At 38.5% G+C, this 24,320-nt stretch overlaps 1 protein-coding gene across 5 annotated transcripts in view; it reads right to left on the minus strand.

Moving 5' to 3' along the window:
* Positions 1–23,778, minus strand: part of gbf1 (golgi brefeldin A resistant guanine nucleotide exchange factor 1) — an 80,476-nt gene extending 56,698 nt beyond the window's left edge. For 3 of the 5 annotated variants that reach the window (XM_011484062.3, XM_011484061.3, XM_020709283.2), the window contains exons 1-3: positions 23,497–23,777; positions 20,385–20,489; positions 20,156–20,222 (exon numbers count right to left, since the gene is read on the minus strand). In XM_011484062.3, coding sequence (XP_011482364.1) covers positions 20,156–20,222; positions 20,385–20,480 — 163 coding nt within the window. In that variant the 5' untranslated portion in view covers positions 20,481–20,489; positions 23,497–23,777. Of the gene's footprint in view, positions 1–20,155; positions 20,223–20,384; positions 20,490–23,496 lie in introns of all 5 variants that reach the window. The other 2 variants (XM_020709284.2, XM_020709282.2) reach the window with 1 other exon arrangement.
* Positions 23,779–24,320: the final 542 nt, after the last annotated feature.

A 24,320-nucleotide genomic window follows, 5' to 3' on the forward strand; every position in this document is an offset into this window, starting at 1 on the left:
AACAGATGAGTGAATGGGAAGTGGTCAAGGGACAGCTTTCACCTTAAAAATGCATGACTAACATTTCTAATCAAAGTGATACAAGGGTAAAGAGGAATAAACTTGGTTTTCTGTCCAATCCAACATGCAGCTGAAGAGAGATCACTGTGTGTACAGCAGATGCACTGCAGATACAAAACATGTCAACTTTGAAACACTTTCAAACATCAGTTAAAATAGATCTTTTACAATGCAGAAACATAAGGTTTCCACTCTGATTCTTATGAAAAATGTGACTATGATCAACAACAAAACCTTACATTTAAGAGGTTTTACTCATTGTTGTACATAAAAAGAAAAAAGCTATAACAAATATAAAAACAGCTTTAGGAAAACTCTTCTCAAGACAAAAAATAATAATACTAAAGGTTGATGAAATCCATTTCTCAATCTGTAAATCTTCTCATTGTATCCTATGAAGTTTCTAACATAAATTATTTTCTATCCAGTCAGTTCCTGCAGAGCAGCGCGTCTCCCTCACACCAGTCCTGTTCTGCACACGCAAGGCTGCGCCTATCCAATCCGACTGGCATCATGACCATGGAATGCTGAAGTCCACATTTTTCCCATTCAGCAAGGAAAAACGGCCTTTCAAAGCCAATCAGCTAGAAATGTTGCTTTGTTTTTATTTTTGACTGAACTTCCTGGAACCTATTATGGAGCTGTCAGGGATGTATATTTAGCTATGGAAACACAGGGCCTCCTCGCCCCCTTGCGCCACTGGTCATGTCACCTCTGATAAACAGAAAAACAATTGGTTATCGCTTTTGTCACCTTAAAAGAAAATGGTGTGGTGAATCTCTGGTGTGAGTGACAGAAACCACGTTCAGAGTTAAAATGAAGATTCTGTGTAAGAAGAAGAATGGAGCTCCAAGGTCAATTTTGAAGATTTTAGGCCCCGTTTTTTTCAAATGTTTACCAAGATGAAAGACAACAATTAAAGTACAACAGCACTGTTTCCATCCCAAATATTTTTTTAACAATTTATTTTATTTTATTCTTCTTCCAACAAAAGTGGTGTTCACCAGGACTTTGTCCTGGACCCCCTGACTCTCTTGCATTTTCTCATGATAATGTTTTCGGAAAACAAAATAAATCTCTTTTGCCATGTGTTTGACCCTTAGCTATAACATTCCACATAGCAAAATTTTGTCCAACCATCTTTTTTTTGGATTGTCTACTAGAAAGTAAAGCACAATGTGTGAATAATGTACCAAGTCAGAAGAGAATTTCTGAGAATTTTATATCCTCTTGATATAAAACCGTTCTGTGTTGAAGCTGACTATTTCCAACTGACTATAAGAACCTCAACTGTTACCAATTCCTCCCTAAAATTCTGTCAAGAGGGCAATCTTCGACAGATTACCTTTCTGCTCTGTAAATCAACTGGTCAGATTCATGTTCGCAGATATCCACTTTTGTCTGTGAACCACCCACCACAACTCTCTTATTTTAGAGGAAGTCAGTTTACAAACTCATTTTAGGAGATTCCAAACTTTTGGATCTTAACACAGCTTAATATTTTCTTCAAAGCCCCAAAGATCTACTGTGTATGACAGAAACCCTTTACACACAGGTTTTGCATTTAAAGACCCACTCAGATAAAAATCTTGTTTTTGACAGGTTGCTGTAGCATTTTTCTGATAATTGGGAAAATTAAGCTTAAATTTCATTTCTGAGTATTTTGTCACACAAACTGTAGTGAATAAAAAATGAAGTTTGAAAAAGAGAAAAATTTATGATGTAGTAAATGCACTGGGCAGGGCCAAAGCTCCCTGTTCCAAGCTCTAAGCAGCGTGAATGGGTGGGGGGTGGGGGGTTAGGGTTAACCCGCCAACAACTCAGTCTGATGAACTACTGCCACTCTGCAGAAACTATGTCCTAGAAAACAACAAAGGTATTGATTTTGGCTAAATAATAATAATAATATTAATAATAATAATAACAATAGTAATTAAAAGACTAGGCTTTGAAAATACATCACAAGGTGATCAGAGTGGAACTTTAAACAAAAATATATTTATTCAAATTTAGCTTAAATATAGCATAAAATTGAGATATTAATTATATAAGTTCTTTTTTTTATACTGTGGGATTTCTTTACCAAAGAACATACATGAAACACCCATGTGCTTTGCATGTTGACATTCACAATTTTCCCCCCGTAATAATCAAGAAACGATGACTGCCAATCGGATTACTCTGAGGTGGCTTAATGCTTTGACATCAAGCCTTCTAAAAGTGAGGGTAGAAATATGAATAATCCTTTATCGTCAATATAAATTCAGTAAAAATACGCTTAGCCCTGTTGCCCCTCAACCAGATTTTAAAAAGCATTTAATAGATATCAGCTTCATTTTAAGAGGAACTGCTCTTATCAGCACAGCAAATACTAAAATGTCTTTTTTTTCACCAATACAGGACTGCTTTGTTTTTGCTTCCTATCTGAGGAATATATCAGAAATTAGAACAAAAATGTTTTTCTTTATAATTGTCAAACAGCACAAACACTGGCGGGGCTGACTTCAACAATAACACTGATCTCCAGCAGTGAACAAGAGCACAAGGTCATTTTCCCTTAACCTTTGGAGTCTGACCCTGTACCCCCCCACACACACAGCCACAGATCAGATCCACCTCCCATCTACTCCACCTAAACTGACTCTCACTCACCCTTATCCTCTGCAGACCACAAGTCTTTCCAAGTCATAAATTCAGCTACATTTCATCACTCACGACATGCCCAGCTCATACCAGCTGAGCAGGCATTTTTACAATTTAAAACCAACATCGACATATCTGCATAGCTGAAATGAGCATAGCTGCCTGGGACATGGAGGCGCTGCTTAGGCACAGCAGAGTCATTTCTTTGTCACACAATGAATTATAAACTGATATTGATAGCACCTACCTGTGGCAATGTCACAGCAGATGCATTGTTTAAAAATTCTTTAAAACAATAAAACTAAAGTATTTGATCATTTATTTGCAATGCAACCCAAATACATATTGTTTTAATTTGTGCTTGTTTATGAATTAACAGAGAAGTACAGCGGCTTATTGGAAAGCTTTCTTATAAAATAAACAACACCGACTTCTTTCTCCAGCTGTAAAGTTGGGGACACCTGATTGTTCTGCCCAATGACCTCTCCATACAATAAAGGGGTCCAAACTTTTTGAAACAAGGGCCAGATTTGGTAGAGTACAAATATCAAGGGTGTAACCAATGTGGCTGCATATGCTACCAATTTAGGATTTTTCACTGTGTGACCAATACAAATCTCAGTTGTCCCACTGAACCCAGCTGTTCGAGGCATCTCCACAACTCTGAAACTATCCCTGGGGTTTAACAACAGACATACATTAGGCCCATGATGTGTTCTAAACTTATCAAAGAAGGTGAAAGGCATGAGCCCAACTGATTGGTGGATCCAGATGTTCTTGTATGAGAGTGGGCTCCATTTGCAAATGCTGCAGTCAGTTAGTATAGCTACGACTCTGACGAAGAGAGTAAATGAGGCCTAAGATGATGAGAATGATTTTAAGAAAGACTGACAGCCTTTTTGTGAAGAACATTCTGGGCTGATCCCTACACAGCCCTGAACACCCCAGCCTTATAGTACTTTTGCTAAGGTTGCACGATATGATGAAAACTTGCTATGTGCAACATTAGCGATCAGTATTGCAATGACGTTTGAGTGGCGATACATGACCAAATAGCAAAACGAAAAACAACTGATACACCCTTTGCATTTCAGTGCAACAGTTTTACTTTACTAATACAATTTACATAAATTATACTCCAAATGACCCACATCTACATAGGAGGCAGGCATGTAACATAAAAGGGCTTTATTCAATTGGTCAACAAAATTAAGTTTACCATCCGATTGGTCAAACACATAGAGGGCTCTTTTTGATTAATTCAAGACTTAAAGTTACCATGAGATTCTTTTAGCATGTGTGCATACATTGAAGGTAACCGCTTACTGCAGTTTACACCGTCTTTTGCGATAAAATAATATAGATGTCAGTGTTAGAAATAAGGGGGGGAAAATGGTTGTCCTCCGGACAACCTGGCAAGTAATATTTGGTTGTCCTCCCCAATTTTTGGTTGTCCTTCGATACCAATATTAAACAGCAACGAAACCTACTCAGATGTCAGTACTTACATCTTTATTTCTTGCTTTCCTGCTTCTTATGATGGACATTTAAAAAACTCTTTAAATATTAAAAACAAACATTTTACTAAATATTGAAGCATCTGGTTACACAAAGTATTGGCATGTAAATCAAATACTGTTACGGTCAAATGAAAATACTTTATCTTACCCTATAATATATCAGAAAATTGATTACATTAACCAACACTGTAACCTAATGAGTATTTTTAAAATTTAGAACACTTGTATGGACTGGGACTAGTACAGCATTCCAAATATAAAGTAATATTTATATGTGCTGAAAAGTTATAATATGATATACCAAAAAGTTGAATAAAAGACCAGGTTGTCACACGGACAACCATCAGGTTCATTTTTGGTTGTCCTGCGTGAAATCTGGTTGTCTCGGACATTAGGATAACTGCTTATTTCGAACGCTGGATATATTTTTTGGAATCCAAGCCAAGTCTTTTATTTGTGCAAAGCAAAGCAATTAAAAAGGACAGACAGAGCTCTGAGTGTTTGTCGTAATAGTACATGTTGTTAGGTTTATCTTTCCAGCAATAAACACCCCCTCGTCATTTCTTGTCGTCAGCTGCTCAGAGTCACAGCGGTCAGTCTACTGTCTCTGCTGTCAGCATGGCGGCTTTCCTCAAAACTGATCTATTTAAAAAGAAGTGAGTAGACAGGTTTGAAGATCTCCTGTTGCATGCGCTCTCTTCTTTTGATTAAGTTTTTGTACTTTGAAACAAAGCCAGTTGCTTGACCATACTTACCACCCTTCCATGCATGCCGGTGAGCACGCCTGTCTGCCTCAAACCCACCAGTCACCCTCATACCATCCCTCAACAAGAAACCTCTGACCCAGGTCACCTTTCCAGCATACAATCTTTTCAGCCCTCAGCTGTAGCACAGAAATAGGACAGCTTTTTTTAATCCTGGTTGCCCAGTCTGAGTCAACTGTCCTGTGCCAAAGCACTGTTCCAGGCTCAAATGGGATGGAGATGACAACCACAACCAAATGACTGCGCAAAAATAAAATCTTTCCTTCAGGCTCAGGCACATCAATTTTCAAAAGTTGAACATCATGTGAAGGGCTGTCTGCGAAGAATTATGAAAATGAATATCAATGGCTGCCAAATTATCTAAACTCCGAATTTAATCCAAATTTCCAAAAAAGAACCAACTCTGCCATCTGACATATAAAACTAAGCGAATCCAAGCTTGAGATCAACAGCAGTGCAATGCTTAACTAATTGGATATGAGTATTACAATGTCTGTGGTCACAGCACCCTTATGGGGCATGAAATAACAAGCAGCTGTGTGTGTGTGTGAGACTGTGTGTGTGTGAGGAATAGCTGCTGAGAGGTTTATTAACCCAGTCTATCAAGGCAGTGTGGGATTCACACAGAGACACTGAGGGCTTAAGGATGTGAGCGCCACACAAGCAAGACAGCAAGATGCTTTCTTACTGAAATACTAATGTGGACCCTTATTTGAAAGCACAACTCCAACACCGTCCAGACTGAAACATCTAGCTCTTTCCAAGCAGAGCCCTGCTTATTTAAGTGCTGTTTGCATCATCTGCTTGATAACTAAGTCCAATCATTTAGACCAAAATGACCACAACACATTTAATGCTGAACTTCCAATGTCATTTCCATTCTGCTAAATACTTTTGACAATATTCAGACGATAAATGGAAATCGTATTCATGACAGTATTATTATTATGTTTATTATATGCTGCTAACTTCAGGATGCTGAGGTTGGAGCTGCCAACAAAAAGAGCCTTGAGGAAGACCAAAAACGAGGTTCATGGGTGTAGTTAAGGAGCACAGGAGGGGGGTTGGTGAGAGCGAGGAGGATACTGTGGATAAGGTTGGGTGGAGGTAAGTGATTTGTTGTGGCGACCCCTGAAGGGACCAGCCAAAAGACAAAGAAGAAGAAAAAGAATATAAAACATCAAAGCTGCAGCGGATTTTAAGAATTGCTCCCTGCCAGGGCTCCATATACACAAATAAAATACATTGTAGAAAACTATTTATCTAAATCTTTAAAATTACACCAGCTTTTTAAAACTCACAATTCAAAGTCAAGTTTCCAATAGACAGAAAAGGAACAGCTAAAGAAATAAGATTACACAGGCGTGTGTTAGAGAGTCATGAACAAAAGTGCAAAGTAATTTTTAAGTAAATAATAAATGCGTAAAACAACCAGCCTATCTCTTCTGTAAGATTTCAGTAGTTGTTTGCACTGTGGCAGACATGAGTCTAACAAAACAGTCCAACATTAACTTCATCAATCAATGTGCAATGTAGCTAAAAGAAAGCTTCATAAAAACTTCTAATGGGTCTCGCCAATATAGTTTTTTGGCTACATGGCTGCAAACAATATTTGTCCTTTTGTACTAAAAAGATGGGAAAAAAAATAAAAAGGGAATCCTGCTGCTCATACAGTGACCTTATGCCACACTCTGGTCATTAGTAAGGTGCGCCCACGGGTGTGCACGTGATGCGGAAGTGCATATAGGATAACTACACAGTCTGACTAATTTCCTTGGTTCTAAATGTGTATTTAGACTGGACACAGTCCTGGTTCACTTTAAGTGAATCAGGATTCATTTCCCCCAAAATTACAGAAAAAATATTCTCAGTCTGAATACACCCAAGCGGACCAGAAACTGCTCTCAGACCCATCTTGGAGGTGGTCTCGATTTATTTTCAATGGGTCTGAGCTTCGGTTCGGGCAGAGATTCCGCAGTCTGAATTCAATCCGTCCTCGGAGCAGAACAAAACAGCCAACCTAGCCGACGTAAACAGAGTAGGAATGAAGGAACTGATGAGCCACAGATAAATGGAAGGCAACAATAGTCGTGTTTACAAACAGCAATAAGGGTCCAACTGTTTATTTGTTTGAAGCTTTTAATACACATTAGGCAAATGTGCTGAGATTTAGAGAGAAAAACATTTTACTCTGAAATAAAAACTGAGACAGGACAATATAACAATTATCAGAGTTTCCTGATGGTTATTACAAAGTCAAGTTATTTGAAAGAGTTTTATTATTCAGAATAAAAGGCCAAAACTATTCAAAGACATGTTGTGTAGGTCATGCCAACAACAATCAGGTGCTCACCAACTCTACCTCGCTAAAATTAGAGACTCACTCATTTACACCGTGAAAACCTACACCCAACACCTTCACAAATTGTCAATACATGCTTGTATAGTCAGTCTTGAAAATGCTTTTCAGCCAATCAACATGTCACCGCGTGCCATGAGCCTGTTTTTAGAAGTGACCTCCCTCAAGGAGTGGGTGCTGGATTCAGAGGTGCTGAAACATCCAAAACCCACCTAAGACCCTCTGTTTTATTAATGATCCAAACTCAGCGGTGAGCACTTCAAATCAGCTCAAAGTCCAACAACTTTGGACAAACAGCAGGGTGGCTTTTTACTTAGGCCATCTTTCCTGCTGTGAACTTTAATTACCACCTCGTAACAATATGCTTGACTGACACAGGAGCTCACAGCATCTCAATATTCTATACTTTACCTGATGATTACTAAACAACTTTGACTAAAATTAAAAACTCAAACTAGTAACAGTATTTTACTAGAATTGTCAAAAGCTTCAGTTAATTAGACAGAGATGGTTTGTTTTTCCCCCAAACATGTTCGGGCATTGTTTTTTTTTTTTTTTTAAGAAGGTTTTTCAGAAGCTTTCATTTTTCTTTTTCTTTCAAACAAATGGCTCAGTGCTTTAAACCAGGAGGAATCCAACTATCATCAGGTCTTAGTGTGTTTTACATGTAATGCTTGCATTACAATACTCCTGTATCTAGTTTGTTTTGATCTAAGTCTAATCTAATCTTTCAATACAGTTCTGGATTTTTATTTAACTGTTTTCCAAATTAGACTAAATGACAATCGAATACTAACATCTAGTTAGTAATCTGTAATCTTTGTATTTTGTCTTAAACAAAGCAAAAAAAAGCTGAACTTCCTAGTACAAAATTTTTCAAGACATTTTTTTGTCGTTAGCATATGGATTTTTAGAAAATCTTACTTAACTTAACTTAAACACCAAGAATGATATATTTTACAACACAAACACACAATGCCACTTGGGGTTTCAATGTCAACTGGATATTCATACTGATAAGTTTTACCCCCTGTTACACCAGATTGTTAGTCTGACAAGTACAAACAAGAATTTATTTTCTAAATTTTGGGTATCTTAAAAAATTTATTTAAACATTTTTACAAAAAGGGCTAATTTCATGAAAGTAAAAGCCAAGTAACTATGGCCCTTAGGTACATCTCCAGCACTATATCTCCTGAAAAAGGGGCCGTGATGACCTGGCTAAATACAAATAAAAAATAAAAGTAAGGATTAATAGCCAACGAAATGTGCATTATTAGAAATTAACACACGCCGTGGGAGCCTAAACTGTTCGACACAAAGCGAAGTGCATTAATTTCTGCTGATGCACACTTCGTTGGCCATGAACCCGCTTATAACATGGTCTCTTACAAAAAAATAAAAATACTTAATCAATTTTTAGTACTTTATCCTTGTTATTTGTTTGGTTTAGATTGCTTTTTTCACAAAAAGCGGTCTATTTGTTACGTGGTGCAGCGCTTAGCCAGCACCAACCTCGACTGCAGCAGCAAAGGAAAGCATCAGTTCAGAAAGAAAATTTCCCTCTTACCGCTTGTTTTTGTCCAAATGATGTCACTAAAGTTTGTTTAAAAGATGCCAGCGCAGTAATATAGAACATTCAAGCTATATGACCGGAACTTCTTTTTTGGGTGTGCATGTGGATTATCACTTTTTAATGCACACCCAGCAGCAAAACAGAATCGAGTATTCACCCGGACCATGGTATGATAGGTGATAAACAAATGATTGACGTGATGCATAAAAGTTGAAAGCACTGAGACAACTCCTGCATGGATGCAGGAATCGCTTATGTACATGCAGAGCACGTTCTGTTGTCCAAACCTGTCAACTCGCCCCCACCTCTTTTTCCTTACGCTTCAAGCTCGTGGGGGTTAGTTTGTTTGGTTCACATCTTTACCGCTCTTCTTGTCAGCACATCTAGATCCTCATCGGCACCTTAGACCCCCTTTTCCATCTCACCCCTTTGCTCCCTCAGAGCCTAAGCCCGTCCCCACCTAACAGACACCCCTGCCATAATGATTAATAGGGTTCTGCTGGGAGTCTCCATCCACTCAGCACATTGTTGAGAGCTTCTGAAACAGGACAACAGTTGCATCTCCTCTTCACACAGAGCCTAAGCCCTTCCTGTCAGTCCCCGGTTAGAGCACAGTTAACTGGCTAGATTTACAGCTACTAACCATCACTAGCTGGCAGCCTGCCTGGGAAGTGGGGCCATCTCCAATTAATCACAGCCATTTTAATGGGACCTCCTGCAACAGGCAGGCCAAATGTTTGTCATTGTACAACACCTGCATAATCCATGGTATCTCCCACTCACAATCAATTACAACTATACATTGATGCCTTAAGCTGGCATTGTGACATTCAAGTGAAAAGTTATAGTGATCCAACTTTGGCTGTCAGGAAGAAAAGGGGTTGTAAAATTAACTTGTTCTTTGTAAATAACAGGTCTATCAAATAGGGAGTGTAAAGGCTGCATAGGTCAATAAATAGAAAAAAATGAATAAATGATCTTCAGAGCATTAAACAGGGTTTTTTTTTTGCCACACTGCTACACAAAAGGCAAGAAACATCAAACCAGGCAAAATTGATTATACTTGTAAATTACAATGCATTTTATAAAATCTCACATCATAATAACCCAGTTCTGTTCAAATCTTCTTCCTCTTTCGGCTTCTCCCAACAGGGGTCGCCACAGCGAACAAGTCACATGGTAAACTTGGCAATGTTTTACGCCGGATGCCCTTCCTGACGCAACCTTCTCAAACCGGGCTTGGAACCGGCACAGGGGTAGAGAAGGGAACAGGGAGCAGCCCGGAGTCGAACCCTGGTTTCACGGACGGAAGGCGCCGCAAACCAGCACGAGCTAAACCTGCTGCAACCCAGTTCTGTTCAAATGATTCCACTAAAGCCAAATTCCCTTAGCTGTTAGTATTAAAAAAAATTCCAGCAGAACCAGAATTAAGGGCAAACAACTGCCACGATCATTTAAGGTTTAAGAAGACAGACAAAGAAAAAACACAAAAAAACATCTCTAAAAAGATGAAAAGGTAGATTAGTCATTGCAGCAGTAAGAAAACAAACAGGATAAGACAAACATTGCTAAATAATCTGTTAAGAGAAAAGAGATGTGCTAGTAACTGTAACAATAAGAGAACGGATAGAGGAAAGGTGTAAATAAAAGCATGTTAAGTGTATCCTGAAATAATCATACATTACAGAAAAGAGAAGTAAAGAATAGAAAACAGTCATTTCAAAGATTTAAGGAGCATATAAACCAAGAAGCGCATGATACTTTTAGTTATTCTTTTCCCTCTACTCTTGTTTTCCCAAAAAAATAAAATGCTACATTGAAATAAATAAATCTCCATTTCCACCAGTGTGACAAACGGGAAAGAAAGTTCAAGATGAAGACAAAAGCTGCTTGTCCCACTCTTCCCAGAAATTGCTGTTGGTATTTTTTTAAATCTTATCTATTAACTTTTTTTTTTAATAATATTGAACTTCTGCTTCTTTCCTGATTACCAGTTTCTGTACCCACTTAAGAACATGGAATAATACGAATGTATTTCATATCCGTCTATGGTTCCTATCTTGAAGGTGGGACATGCATATTTTTTGGGTCTCAGAATTTAACTTAGTATGGTGACTGCTTTAATGGGTTTTGGGTGTAACTCTGTCCAGAGACCCTGACCAAGTGGAAGTTTACTTATGAGAACCAAAAACAATACAATAATAAGCTTTCATGATGCCTAAAAATAATTGAAATTTTGAAATGTGCTGTTTTAGTTTCACGACACGACAACTATTCCAGTCTCCTGGAATTGACATGTGTAACCATGAGGTCTGCAGATGAAGAAGTGACCCATTCAGGTTCTTCTTACCCAATGGGACCTGGGACTTTGTCCCCAGCTTCACCTTAATATTTCTTTGTACACATCTACATAGGTTGTAAATCATGTGGCGGGGGCTTTTTTTCCCAGGTCTATGCCCACTGGAGCAAGTCTGATGAGACATTAATTTGGGAGAGGACTCCACTCGCTTAGTTGATCGTCTCTTGTCTGTGCCATAAAAATAACACTGGCAACATGACCAAGAATCCAACCTGTGACCTCATGCTCAAAGTTGGGGGACACTGAGACCACACAGACGACATGTGAAGAATTACCATGAGGCAGATACTCTGTGATCTGAATGCCCAGATGAGTAAACATTTTGGAGTAAGTGGCTAGCCGACATGAATTATGGCCTCTCCTTCCCGGTGTCTGCCAGCTGCCTTCTGCTGCTTCAATTGGGAGTGATATATGTGCACAGATCAGGTGGCAGAAGGGGGTGGGAGGAGGATGCCAAGTAGTGGGGCTGCAGCCCCTTCTGAATCAGGAACAGACACAAACACACACTTGACCTTGACATGAAACAAAGAGGCCCGGCGTGTGTGCATCATCTCCTCATGAATGACATGATGGAAATTAGAGAGCTTGTCAGTACAGGCTGGATTTGATCATGTGAAAAACAGGGAAAACACTTTAAAACAAGTATTATTCTACTTCCACCATTGGGAGTATTCAATTTATGGCCACTTAAAAGGTAAATGGCGAACTCTGTCATAGCCTAATAAAACATTATTAAACAAAAATAATACAAACAATTATTTGATTGATTAGGGGTCAGGTTAGCACTGCTTTGTGCTTATTTTTGAGAAAATTAGCCTAATGATTGAGAAAGTCAGGCAGAGATCTATCATGTCACCCATCTCTATGTTCACAGTCAAAATCTACTCCCGTGGCCGCCCATATCTGCTTCTGGTGCACTGCTGGTAATTCCAGTCAATTAAGGGTGTGCTTCTGAATTTTGTTAGAGTCTGGATATAAAGAAAAAAGCTGTCAGTCAAAGGGCCACTCTGGATGTATCCAGGGAGCTGCAAGGGCCTCTAAACCTGCATTTGTATGAATAAAAATGAAGGGATTTAGGCGCAGACTGTTTCTTCTGTAGTCTTGTCAAAAACCTGACCTTCGAAGCCAGGGGGGCGTGGGGGAGGGGTCGACGGATAGATGTGGGAGGAAGGAAAGAATTGAAGATTTGAGACACTAAGGCTCAGTGGTGTCTGCATAAAAAGGTGAAAGTGGAAGAAGAAAACAGGTGAAAAGGAGAGAAAGTAAAACATGTCTGATGAATGAAACACTGTTTGGCACATCATTTTATTCTCTGAGGTCTAGTGAAGGGAAAAAACTGAATTATTCAACAAGATAAAAAGACAAGACTTTTCTATGTGATAACATAATTTTAAAAGCGAGAACCCTTGTCCGTGTCAGGTAAACCCAGGTCTAGACAAAGGAACTGATCAAACAAACCCAATGGAAAAGAATCATGGTCAAATCTTTTTGAATTCAGAAAGGTAGCTGTGTTTCTATAGTCGGAACGACAGCAGTGCATTAAAGATGAAACAAACTGTGAAGGCTTTATTAAAAGTAAAACAACAGGTGGAAACAAAAGGAAAAAGAACTTCTGGGGGAAAAGTTAAGTCACCATATGAATACTCAGCAATTTTTCCATCGGTCAGCTTGAAAACATTAATAAAACAAACCTGAGAAAAAAATGTTTCGCCTTTAACGTGGAATTTGTACAAAAAATTTAATACATCTGGCATGATATTAGTATTAATTGCAGTCTTTGAAGCGAAATATAATTAATTGTTTTAACAGGATTTAACACCCATTACCCTTGAGGAACACTTCAGTGCTCAGGCATCGTAGAAAAAAACGACCAAAATGCAAACACGTATTCAACTGTTTACAACAACAAGACAGAGCTCAGGACACCAGTCGTCTCTTCGGCGTTCCGGCCCTGATTAGGCTCGCGTTGAACCAGGGGCGAGAAGTGGGTAAAATCAGAGCCACAGCGCAGCAGCCTGCCTAATGAAAAGGTCTAACATTCAAGCAGAGCCAGACTGAGATGGACTATATCTACATAAAAACATCAACACACAAACGTCACATCTTTAGTCAAAACATGGGTTCCTTGGCAAGATAAAATAAAACCAATAATCTGCATATTTACTAATTCTAATGGATTTTCACCCTATGGCTTATTTATCCAGATGTTCAAAAACTACAACCTATTTCATCCTCCTGCCCACCTTTGCGTAGGTGTATGACAGCCAGCAGTTAAACCGTTCCACATTTTCCTTCTATGCAAACCTTGTAGCTGGAAAAGATTTATGTTCAAATGTCTAACCATCATGATTGTTTAATGGCCATTCAGTGGTGTCAAGATGTACACTTGCATGGGTAAGTGCATTACATCAAAAGGAGAAATTGAAAAGATGTTGTGTGCCCTGAATGTTGTAAACATCCATTTTACACTTTTATGATAAGAGCTGGTGATTGTATTAGGAAAATAACATAACTAAAATATCACATTTTTATTATTGAGATGTTTTATTTTTGTAACTATTAAGCTAATATTGCTATGTTAATAGCGGAAGACAAGTTTCCTTCATGTAAAGCCTCAATAACACCAAACCAATCACGTCTGCCATAGTAACCAACTTAAAAGGTTATTGTTTAGCGCCACAAAGAAACTGAAGTGATCAGACTAAATTAGATGGCTAACAGCAGCGACAGTAACCACGACAACGCCTGTTAACATCATAGTGCGGACTTCATAGATTTAACATTAAAAATAACGTACGCTGCTCGATTAGTTTGACCTTCTTTCTCGGTGTTCAACAAAATCGTCTACTAATGGGCTTTGATCTGTTGACAAAAAATAAAAAAATCCATGGATTGAAACTCCCTATAACTCAACAGAAGATCCAGCAAAAGCATAGGAATTGCCAAAAAAAGGGACATAAAGCCCTATAATCAAGTAATTTAATTATCTCATTAAAACACATCCCTACGCATTCTGAACTGAAAGTCCTCAGTGCAGACATCTTTTTAAGATCCCACAGCAGAATTCTGTCCAAAGATGAACTGAAAGCTCAGTCAGAGGGAAGTGTTTATTTCTATTGCCACAAGCCATAGAAAACTTCACTTCCACGTCCAGAAACCACTTAGAAATGTTCATGAGCCTGTACGTATGTACTAGCAGATGCCAGCCACAGAGGTATGGAAAGCACTCAATTATGTGAGTTTAATGAAGCCAGAGCATTAGATATTCGTTCTTATCCAAGTCAAAAAGTTTATTTCAGAAAAACGGTTTGACTTTATATGCTTCCATCACTCTTCTTCCTGAGCTAGGCGGAGCTAAGGCGTGATAACACATGGTCCGTCACTGGCTTTCCACAACTGTGCTGCCATTGTTCCAGAGACCAGAATGGACCTTACATTTTCCATGAAGGAACATTTTTTCCTGCTTTGAGAAAAGAGAGACAACACTTCCTTTCCCAGAACAATTTATCTCCCTGCTTGACAAGACTCCCTGCTATATTTACCCGACTAAAATTGCAGATGATATACTTCCAGCTGCAATACTCCCCACCTCCATGGCACATGGTCCTGTCAATCAAGGAGCTTTCATTACAACAGATGCACCAAAGTGCTAAAAAACCCTCAAACAGATTACATGAGCTACAAAGAAAGATAGAAGGAGAAAAATAAAAAGAAGACGACAAAAAGAGCTGCAAAATCTTAAGGGGACAAATTGATATTTCCTTTATTGTTTGGCTTGGGTTGTTAGAGGGAGCTTACATACACACTGCAATGAATGGAATTACTGAGCTTTCAATAAGTAGACAGCTGGGCCACTGCAAAAGCTCAAAGCAGCAGAGAAACACAGCCCACCTGGAAGGTTTTCCACCAAAACATGACTTCATGTCTGTATGAAAGACAAAAAACAAATCAAACTAATCAGTCTCTCAAGCAGAGCTCTTCCACCTTCAATCTCAGCTTCCTGTACGTGTAAATATGCAGCCTTTGGAAGGCTAAAAGCACTCTGGATTCAGCGTAAAAAACAGGGGGAAAGCCTTAAAATGTCACTGACACCAATTTCTTTTAGAAATATGTCCTAAATGATCAAATCCTCAATCAGGTCTTATACAGTAAATGAATAAGGATTAAAGGAGTAGTGGAGATTTTTTTTTGTAAAAGTGGTTAAGGAACTAGGAGAGAGGAGGGGGAGTCCTCCTCGGCCAGCAGCGCCTGTCCATCTCACAGTGGTGGAGGCATTCCCTGGAGGAAGGCTGAAAAGGTGGGGGGGTTACTTCCACACAGTTCCATGTGTTGCATCTTTCCCATTGCTCACATCTTCTACAAGAGGAGCTGCAAGACTCTGGAAGCTGCCAGGACACTCATTGCAAAGGCATGCAAGAGCCAGCTTGGCTCTATCAGAGAACAAGGTGGAGGGGCACTCCAGCAGAATTACTGCACAGGAACACGAACACATAAATAATTAGCTGCCATACTCCAAGGGTCTTTGGTTTAAGATAGTAAAGATCTTCAATTTAATTGTAACCGCAGAGATTTGTATCTATTATTGGGTTAAATGTCTTATATCTTATGACCTTAACCCATAAAAACCCAGACTTTAAGGGAAAATTCTGTGTGATATACCACAGACCAAATGACCCACATAACACATTTCTGATGTTGTATACTGTTGTATACTGATGTCACCATAAGGGGTTAAGACTTTAACGTCAGTGCATCCTGTCTGTAGTTTGCAAGCATACTTTATGCTCCACAAACTTCCAAATATAGATTTTTACACACAGCATTTTTTTTTATTTTACCATAAATGTTTAAAAATAGCTGCTTCCAGCACTTACACTGTTCTTTAAACCAGCGGTCCCCAACCCCCGGGCTGCGGACCGGTACTGGTCCGTGGGTCACTTGGTACCGGGCCGCAGAGAAAGAATAAATAACTTACACTACTTCCGTCTTATTTATTTCGGAATTTGAAAGATGTTTTATTTTGAAAAATTGCCTGAATCTCTGTTCCATCCGTCTATGTCACTCTAGACGCAGGCCAAGGCGCTCTTCTCGGTCACGTGATAGGTTACCGCAAAAATAAAACCCAGGACCTAGCAAAATGAGTAAAAAACAAACGTCTTTGGAACGTTTCTTTGCCAAGGGGAAAACGCCCAGCCAGGAGACAGAAGAGGAGCCTTCGACTTCCGGGAAAAAAAGAAAGCTACGTTTAATCGACAGCACTTCTTTTTTGCACCATGAGAGTGGGAAGGGGAGCGGATGTTGACACCTGTGCGATGTACTATGTCATGCGTGTCAAAATAAAAGCTCATAGTTTGTTTTGACACACCTCTGTTCCCCCTTCGTTCTAGTGTTGCTATATTACTCATCAGCCTACATGTGAAAGGCCGATCCGTGAAAACTTTATGTGACGTCATACCGGCCCGTAGTGTTAAAAAGGTTGGGGACCACTGCTTTAAACTAAGAAATAATTTTAAAATCAACTCGACATATGAAATTAGAAGAGACAAAGTATAATGAAGATAAAATAATTTCTTAAGAGATCAAAGGTGTTCAAATGCAACAACTAATCAAAAATATTGGTTAAATCAAGTATTCAAACCGTTGCAATCCAATTAAGTTACTGATTGTTAATTGTCTTAATGATGTTATCAGAATTTCCAGAGCTGCAATGTTACTTCAACCAAAGATGTCATGTGGCTTTTCGTCTTACTAAGAAGACAATTTGCAAATTACAAGGCTTTGTGTTTCTTGTGTGACACAATACAAGATAATAGCTCACCATGAGTGCCTTCGCCCATCAGAAGCCAGGACAGGCCCTGGCACCCCAGTGACCCCAAAATGGATACAACCGGTTAAGAAAATGGATGGATAGAGGGGGGGGGAGAGGAAGAGAGTGATGGATGGATGGATGGATGGATGGATGGATGGATGGATGGATGGATGGATGGATGGATGGATGGATGGATGGATGGATGGATGGATGGATGGATGGATGGATGGATGGATGGATGGATGGATGGATGGATGGATGGATGGATGGATGGATGGATGGATGGGTGGATGGATGGATGGATAAAAGCAGCCAAATAATAACACTAAGATGGTAGTGCTGATTCTCATCAAAGAGGATTTACACCCAGGGGCAAACCACAGCAAAATCAGCTGGAGGTCATGATTAAATAAGAATTGTGTCATCCGCCTATAGAGAAAAAAGGCAGCCAAATCTTAACTCTGTGTACTAATAATTTAGACCGTAAAAGGTTATGTAGAGAATCAGAACCAGAGTCCATCTCTCACTGCAAGCAAGTTTGATTTACAGCAGACTATTTAAACCAGCTTCTGTTTGTACGAAGATGTAATGGCAACTAACAGCTGCCCATTTATCTCCATCTTAAAACATTTATTGGAGACACACATGGTCAAAAGCTTATTCATAACTGAAGAAGCCACTTGGATGAGTGGTGACAGGACAGGACAATGTCGACTGGATGAATGAGAACCTTCACTGACACATGCAGACCATATTCAAAAACTCCCAAGATCTCTCTGGTATCCCAAGCAAGTATAAATGGTTGGTTTAGTTATACAGAACCAACAGTGGTCCAGTGTAACAACCATCTCCAGTCCCATATTCCAGCCCATGGAGGCTGATGAATGCGATTCCCCTTTGCTTAAAACAAAGTCCCAGGTTTGCATTCTTAAGGAGGTAAACCACAACACAACTGCTACCAATATTTACACAGTTGCAGAGACCTATCAGCTCAGATAGTGCTACAATAGGCTAAAGAAACGCAGGGCTGTTATATCCAACTCCATTGCCTTGACTACTGCAGAAAACCCCAGCCCTGACATTGGGTAGCACCAAAGTCTGAGTGTCCTGCTCCCTCAGAGATGGATATGTTGGTGGTCTTGAGATGATGTTCTAAGTATCTCTTCCTCCCAGACATTTTCAGTAAAGATCTACAACTCTCCATCTGCACCAAACAGTATTGATGAGCTTTCCCTGTCTGAACACCTGACGGTATGTTCTGAAAAGATTCTATTATTTTTCAGGATCTTACCAACATCCTTCCGAGTTTTAGCTTTACTGACGGTCAAGGCCACAGTCCACTTGGCCTGAACATACCTGTCAATCTGAACATGAGACACCTGAGTCAGCTAATCGACAGAAATCTCAAACTTGAGGACCAGGAATGAGGAGGCTTGGTTTGGAGGGTACATGTAAAAGTACAACCTGATCCTCTCATAGGTTCATCTAACATTTGTCTAGAAGAATAACTGTAGCACTAAACAATTTTAAAACAAAGAACAAAACATTGTTGAAATTACCTTTCAGTTAGTTGAAGATCCTTATATTATAGCTTATGCCTTAGTAAATACTGCTCTAATGGGTGGATATGGGCAGTCTACAGGAAAAAAATGGGCAAATCTGTAGGTAGCTTGCATGAAATTTTAGGATTGCAGACCGCTCAGTAAGGCCGTAGAGAGAAAATATTCATGCACGTTTTTTCTACAGGCATGCTGAGGGCGACAAGTCATAGCGTATACTTCAGTAGCACACAATAGTAAGTTTAGGTAAAGTAGGTAAGACGCACGCATGTCATACGGATTTTTCATTTTTTCCTCCTCCCCAAACCCTGCGCATGGGGGCCATTAGTACTGTTTACATGATAAGCATGCACATCCTTGCTTGCATCCAACTGTTAGAAATAAGGGAATGAGACATTGATAGCGTAGTTTGTGTAGACATCCTACGGGTGTCTAAGAGGCCCTTACGTGCACCTTACCAATGACTAAAATGTGGCGTAGGGACAACGTATTTTTACAAATACGTCCCGATATATTTACCAAGCACACGACAATCTTACAGTCTGCTTTCACGACGTCCCTTAAGGTGGCCACCCAAGCCTCGAGGGAGCTGCAAGACACATCTGCGCGCCCCTTAAGAGGAAACCGCTCCTCTCTACGACCCTCCACGCGCCCGGACAACCCAAAATTCTGAAGCAACTATACAGGTACATGCGACTAAGGCATTAACTCTAATTTGTTCATGCCAAAAACAGACTTGAATGAATGCAAAGAGAAGTCATAAAGACATATTATACATAGGAAAATGGAATAGCGTAGGGAAAAACTGTTACAATTTCAAAAAATACAAAACAATACAGTTAAAGTTCTGCTGGAGTAACTGCAGGCCCGCAACCCAAAACATTTGACAAAGAATCTCAAAGTTGTTCAAATCAGCTATGGTTACTAGTCTCCGTTTACTTTATGACATTTGAACAAGAGAAAATCCTTTTAATCAAATATTGAAGATGGTTAAAGTGATTGATCTATAATCATATCACTTCACTTGGTTTCCTAAAAATTGATTTACATTCATGATTTTTCTAATAAAAAATAACCTGCAGATATTTTTGATACTTGATCTGCATATGCTATGACGATTTCTGAAACAGTACTGTCTATTTAACATAATTATTAAGTATTTCATCTTTGTCATGTGGATTTATTGATACTTAAGGATTCTTAATGACATGAATCTTTGTTGGTAAGGTATAAATATCTGATTAGAAGTTATGAACTGGATAATGAGAATTCATGTAAAGAAAATGGTTACGGTAGAACAGGGGTGGGATTATATAAATTCCCTTCCTTCCACTCCCTTTCAAGCAATCTTTAATTTGTTGTCTAAATATCCTATCTTCGATATGTCTTTCTATGGATGTAAAACTGTTGATTCTATTGTTTTGTCCATTATTCTTGCTTTGATTGCTTGAAATAAAGCATTTCCAATCCAATCCCACTTCAAATAACACTGAACTATCAAAATACCTTTAATGTTATTGAGTATTTCCTTGAGCTGTCCAAAGCTGTTCAGTAATGGATCCTGTTCTTCATCCTGGACAGAGAAAAACGACATGTTAGGAAAATTATCAGACTACATCAGATCCTCCTGTTGTTTTGCAAATCTTTCTTTTTATAATGAACTAATTTTTTTTCTTGCCTCAAGGACACTATATATTTTACATGGCAAGATTTCAGACAAAAACCAACAACGTACCAGTGATGTATGAGTATTCCATCTGGAGTTTCTCTTTATTGCTCCAACAACAGTGGTAATTTCACCTTGCACAATGTAGATGTTCTTGTCCACCATGCTGCTTTCCTGACAGAAGAAAGCATGTGAAAGAGTCGACTGTCAAACACAAAAACATTTTCTCTGTGTACGTTTTTGACAATACTTTTCAGCACAGCTGTCAGATCCAGATGACATGACTCCAATTCATTGCCACTCTCACACTGAATGACATTAAATACCTGTGTAACATTATTCATAAGGGAGAAAAAGGGTAATGGTGTTTACCTAAACCATCTCTGTCATGTTTTCAAACTCTTTTTCTTTCTCTTAAAAAAAAAAGTAGTTTTGAAATATAAAAATTCCACTCTTCTAGTATAGTTAGGGGTAGGAAACTTGAATTTGGCTGCCATCTGCTTTTGTCCAATTTTAATAGTAAATGATTAAGAGTAAATAAAAACGTTTCTGCGTGCCTGGGAACTCTCTCCTTAAAGTGCTAACAGAATGTCTAACTTGTTATACAAAACATGTATGGATAACCGAACAGATAAAATCAATATAGCGGTCATGTTTGACAAGTAGCCCAACTCAAAAAGGCAGGATTAACCTTTTTTTCTTGTGTCATTGGAGTCTTGTTTTACAAAAAGATTTATGAGTTAGGCCTGGATGGGCAATGACACAGTATGTTATCAATTCAAAATTACACAGAGCTGAAGAAATCTCTGGTCACAGCGACAGGCTCAAAGTCTATAAAAGGACTCCATTGTGAGTGACTGATATGGAGGAAAGAACTGATATAGTTCCTGAAACTGCTGCTGCAAACTACATTTAACATTGAAACTGTCTTTAAAACTGCACAAAGCTTAAATTGCACTGCCTGATTTATTTAAAGTATAGTAGAACTGAGTGGAATAAAGTTAAGTAGAGGAGTGGGAAAACATTTAACGGAATAAATAATGACTATAAATTCTGCCAAGAGACATTTTGATAGCAGTTATAGGTTTGACACATTGTTTTCACACTCATTAAAGGCCCACTCTGATGAAAATCATGTTTTTTAGCATGACCTTGTGGCCTTTTTCTGATGATGGAAGACATATTTTAAAAAAATTTAAATTTTACTGTATCTGAGTATTACTTTATTCAAATTGTTGTAAAAAAAAGTTGTTTGAAAAAGATCGTATTTATGAAGTACAAAATACCCGGGGTGGGCTACAGTCTCCCTGCTCTGCTCCATTCTGATTTATCCACTGTCTTACAAATAGATCCATGGACGTCTTTGTTTTCCTCGTCTGAGCTGGAATCTGGATTTTAAACTGTACGGCTGGATAGCTCCAGTATTGCTGCCATTTTTGTTGCACTGCTAATGTTAGCTTGGGGTTGTGAGGGACTGTAAGCTAGTGGACATCGTAACAGATGGATGATGAGAAGGGGGCGGGTATACTCCCAACCAACAGCTCAGAGCTCATGCCGCTCTGCAGAAACTGTGTCCACAAAAGGTCACAAGTTGTTTGATTTTGACTAAAAATGAAATCCTCATAATTAAAAGACCACTGGGAACGCTTTTAGAATAGATCAAAAGATGATCAGAGTGGGTCTTTAAGGAAGTGGTTCTCCAATATTTATTACTAATGATTTATTTGAATGCTGCAGTGTCCTGCTGATGACTTTTCACTATTTTATTAGAAATGTAAAGTGCCATCATGGCAGACTCTTAATCGTTTCTTTAAAAGGATACAGTAAACTGAAAGTTTAAAGAGTTGAAAGATGTTTTTACTGAGCAGACACAGGTAGACAGCACAGTTTTTGTCCTATCTGATGCTGTTATGACGGCAACAGGCTTATATTAATGCATATACATTCTTAGAAATACATAAAATATCAATGAAAACATGTGCTGAGGCCCTTAATAAATTTGGAAATTACGTACAGAAAAGAGAACCAGTGTCAGTTGAAAATCTTGATTAAAAACATATGCATACAACTGTATTTTCCTAATAAAAAAAAAGCTACAGATATATTTTTGAATATTTGAGAGAGGTACAATGTAAGTAGCATTAAGCTTTTATTTATTTCTGTCACAAAGTGTGTAACAATGTTTTGACGCACTGCACGCTTAGATATTTTTTTATTTACTTTTAAGAAACTGTTAAAACAATCAATAAAACTTAAAATTGTGTAAAGCACATATTTATCCTGATTTTAATCTCTGTTGTTTTCTATTTACTATTTTTACACAGCTCTTCTAATAAATTTAAACCCAAATGACATATTTTGTATTGCTACTAGTTGAGCTGCCGTGATGGCTGAATTCTCCTCTGTGAGATGAATAAAGTGCAGTTAAATTCAAATGTAGATGGTATATGTGTAATGATGTAAAACTAGCGGCATTCAAATAGGTTTTCTAAAGTATTCAACACTGTCATCTTACTGTTTAGTAAATTTGGAGTATTAGAGCATTGCTGGCACTTTTAAATAGATTAGGTTTAACAGGTAGAAGAGCATTATTTAAAACATTCTAAACCTGAAGCTGGCAGCATGCTGCAGAGTAAACTCTGGACCTTTTTTCATTCAGATTTCATTGATTTCTGTCTTGTATTCCTGGGTCACTTTAATCCTTCAATTTAACACAATACCACGGGATCTTTCACTAAATTCAGTAGTGTATTTTTTTTTAAATTAGAATAAATACAGTGTCTGCAAATTAAAGCCACACCTCCAAATGATGTAAGTGAAAATTTAATTTGCTTGCTCTAATATGAAAGCTTGATAATTAGATTAATAAGAACGTGAGTCTAACGCCGTGTTGTTGTCTCCCTTTTCGCTTTAAGACTACAAATCAACTAGAGTACAAAGAAAAAATTGGCATGACAAAAATTATTGAATGAGTATTTCATATACAAGAAGTTGAGTTCATAGGTCTGTTTTATCATATAGCTAACAGCCTAGCACAACTACTAGCCAGCGCGTGCACTGACTCTCCCTTCAGCAAATGCATCATAGACGTTTGTTTCACTAACTAATTTACTATCAAGTAACGATAAGCTGATGCTTTAGTTTCTGGGCAACTAAAAAACAAGCAAAAGAGATGTCTAACCTTTGTGCGGCTGCTCCTTTTCAAACGGAATCCAAATGTACCTATGCTACCTCAACGAGCTAGCAGGCTAGCTAGCGAGGACTGACAGAAAAGAAGCAAAGTTCAGTTCCTTGCGACACCAGGACAAACTACAGGAATCGGACATTCCACTTTATCACTATGTAGAATTTAAAAACTATTTCTATTCATTAAGTCTTCAGTAACGTATAAATAATGAATAAAGCGACCGACTTCCTGTAGCTGTCAGTCTGGTTTTGGTAAACACACTGACGTGGAAAAGCAGTGCGCTCTCAACCGAGCTTGACTAAAGCACTTTGATTGACGTGCCACCACACAGCACTCTGTGGTATTATTTGTTTCCAGATACGACTATTTGTTACATATTAAGCATATTTTCTTTATGAGTTGTTTTATTTAGTGTTTTGAAGCAAATTAAGCTAAAAAGAGAATTTGAATTCGTGTATAGGTGAATCGAGGGCGGGACCCAGGTTGATATGCTGTAGCAAGGTAGGTTGCATTAAGTTGATGACGTAGCCAGGGCCTTTGAATGCACTTTAGGTCTGCCTCAAAATCAAACGCCTGTTGAAAGACATTGTTTAAAAATAGTTTACACATTTGAAACTGCCATCATAAAATACAGCGACGAATAAACAACGTTTAAAAAAGAGAGAGCATTTCATCAAAAGCATTATAAACACATTATTGATTGGCTGTATAATCATTCAGGCTGAGTCCAAATTCCCTCCCTGCTCCCTAACTACTAAAGAACTATGTAGTGCGGGACTATCTAGTGCCCTGGATTTTGAAAACAATTCAGAAACCAG

This window comes from Oryzias latipes, chromosome 15, assembly GCF_002234675.1.
Source record: "Oryzias latipes chromosome 15, ASM223467v1".
NCBI classification, from domain to species: domain Eukaryota; kingdom Metazoa; phylum Chordata; class Actinopteri; order Beloniformes; family Adrianichthyidae; genus Oryzias; species Oryzias latipes.